The sequence below is a fragment of the Otolemur garnettii genome, unplaced genomic scaffold, assembly GCF_000181295.1.
Source record: "Otolemur garnettii isolate 467f Iridium unplaced genomic scaffold, OtoGar3 scaffold00031, whole genome shotgun sequence".
NCBI lineage: Eukaryota > Metazoa > Chordata > Mammalia > Primates > Galagidae > Otolemur > Otolemur garnettii.
Window position 1 is genome coordinate 13,763,482 of NW_003852426.1, and position 2,214 is coordinate 13,765,695.

The 2,214-nt window shown below is 56.8% G+C and overlaps 1 protein-coding gene across 1 annotated transcript in view; it reads right to left on the reverse strand.

Annotated features, from left to right (window-relative positions):
• The window catches only part of DNPH1 (2'-deoxynucleoside 5'-phosphate N-hydrolase 1), a 2,672-nt gene extending 1,370 nt beyond the window's left edge, over positions 1 to 1,302 (reverse strand). Inside the window, exon 1 of the mRNA XM_003789208.3 lies at positions 1,064 to 1,302. Within this exon, the coding sequence (XP_003789256.1) occupies positions 1,064 to 1,247 (184 nt within the window). The 5' untranslated portion in view covers positions 1,248 to 1,302. The remainder of the gene's footprint in view (positions 1 to 1,063) is intronic.
• Between the last annotated feature and the right edge of the window lie 912 nt (positions 1,303 to 2,214).

Sequence of the window (2,214 nt, forward strand, 5' to 3'; positions counted from 1 at the left end):
AAAAAAAAAAAAAAAAGCTTCCTCAGATGACACATTGAGCACACAAAGAAATACCATGAAACTAAGGAACTTGAAGCTTCAAGGTCCCTCACTGGCACAGGCCTTTTCCAGCCTCCCAGCAATTTTGTTTTGTGATTTTTGTTTTTTCTTTTTTTTTGAGACAGAGTCTCAAGTTATCCCCCTGGGTAGAGTGCCGTGGCATCACAGCTCACAGCAACCTCCAACTTCTGGGCTCAAGCGAGTCTCCTGCCTCAGTCTCCCAAGTAGCTGGGACCACAGGTGCGCCTGCCACCACGCCTGGCTATTTTTTGGTTGCAGCTGCCTGGCTATTTTTTGGTTGCAGCCGTCATTGTTGTTTTGGCAGCCCGGGCTGGATTCGAACCCGCCACCTTAGGTGTACGTGGCTGGCGCCTTAGCCACCTGAGCCACAGGTGCCGAGCCGATTTTTGTTTTTTTTCAAAGGTCTCCCAGAATTGCATTAGACCCACAAATCATGGATCTGCTCTTGGGTAGGGTAAGGGAAAAACCACTTTAGGTTTTCTGGTCAGAAGTTAAAAGCACAATTTTCAACTGGAAGGGTCAGCGAGATTCCAGACCAAGGCATTAGAGCTACGCTTGAGAAAAACACAACTCTGAGCAGGGCACAGTAGTAACAGCCTGAACAGAGGATGCGCGGGAGAGGGTGGTCCCGAGAACCGCGATAAGTCAGGCAGGAAGGTAAGCTTCGTTTGGGGTTGGGAGAAGGTGCCACGGAGTGAGGTGGGAACCCGGCAAAGCAGTCCAATCCACCTCCTTTCTGCTCCTCCCTACAAACGTCCAGGAAGGAGCTGAAGAGTTCTTGAAGAAGGAAGCAAGGTCAGGATAATCCCTGAACTCTGCGCCCTGGCTCATACCCCCAAGCTTGCCGGACACAGGAGACTGAGACCCACCCCGTTTCCTTCTAGGGGGAGCACCTGGGCAAGAGGGCGGGCTCCGAGCTGGGTCGCAGCGGGTGCAGCAGCGGTACAGGAGGCGGGGACCCGCCCGCGCCACCCGCGCCCGCGCCCGCGCCCCGCGGCCTCACCGAGCGCGCCCAGCTCGGCGGCCGCCACGTGCTCAGTGAGCACCACCCCGAAGCGCCGCAGCCGTGACACGATCCTTCCGTACAGCGCCCGGTCCTCGCGTCCGCCGCGGATGCTCCCGCAGAAGTACAGGGCTCTGCGACCCGGCTCCCCCGGCTCCCCGCGCTCCCGCACCGCGGCCGCCATCCTTGCAGCCGCCGCACACCGTCGCGCGCCAGGGGGCGCGTGCCCGAGGCCACGTGACCCGTCCGGGCCGGCTGGGCGCCCGCTCTGAGCTTAAGTGTCCTCTCTCCTGTGGGATGGGGCGGGGACGGGGTGGGAGGATCCAGCCGTATCCGCCCGGGACCCGCCCCTAAGCGGACTGGACATTCCGATGTAATCTATATTTCGTTTTTTTAACTTTTATTTATTTATTTTTTGCAGTTTTTGGCCGGGGCGAGGTTTGAACCCCCGACCTCCGGTATATGGGGCCGGCGCTCTACTCCTTGAGCCGCACGCGCCGCCCCTACATCTCGGAGTTTTTGGTTTTTGTTTTTGAGACAGCGCCAGTCTCTGCTGCCCAGGCTAGAGTGCATGGCCTCAGCCTAGCTCACAGAACCCTCAGACTGCTGGGTTTCAATCCTCCTGTCTCAGCCCAAATTCCTGTGACTATGAGTGCCCGCCACAACACCCACTTCATTTTTCTATTTTTATTTTTATTTTATCTACTTATTTATTTTTGAGACAGTCTCAGTCTGTCGCCCAGGCTAGAGTGCCATGGCGTCATAGCGCTTAGCAAACTTCAAAGTGCTGGGACTACAGGCCATCATGACGCCCAGTAGTTTTTCTATTTTTAGTAGAGACGAGGGTCTCGCTCTTGCTCAGGCTGGCCTCAAACTCCTGAGCTCAAGTAATCCATCCGCCTCGGCCTCCCACAGTGCTAGGATTACAGGGATTACAGGCATGAGCCACAGCGCCCATGCCAAATCTGCCACCCACCACCGTCACCGCCACCGCCACCACCTTTGGTTCAGCCTCCATCCCACCTCTCTTAGCAGCCTTCAGGTGGGTCTCCCCTTTCCCTACTGCGACCTGCTCTCAGCTCAGCAGCCATAGCAATCCTGTGAATGTGACCCGCCTCTGCTCAGAGGGCTCCAACGGTCCCCATCTCACT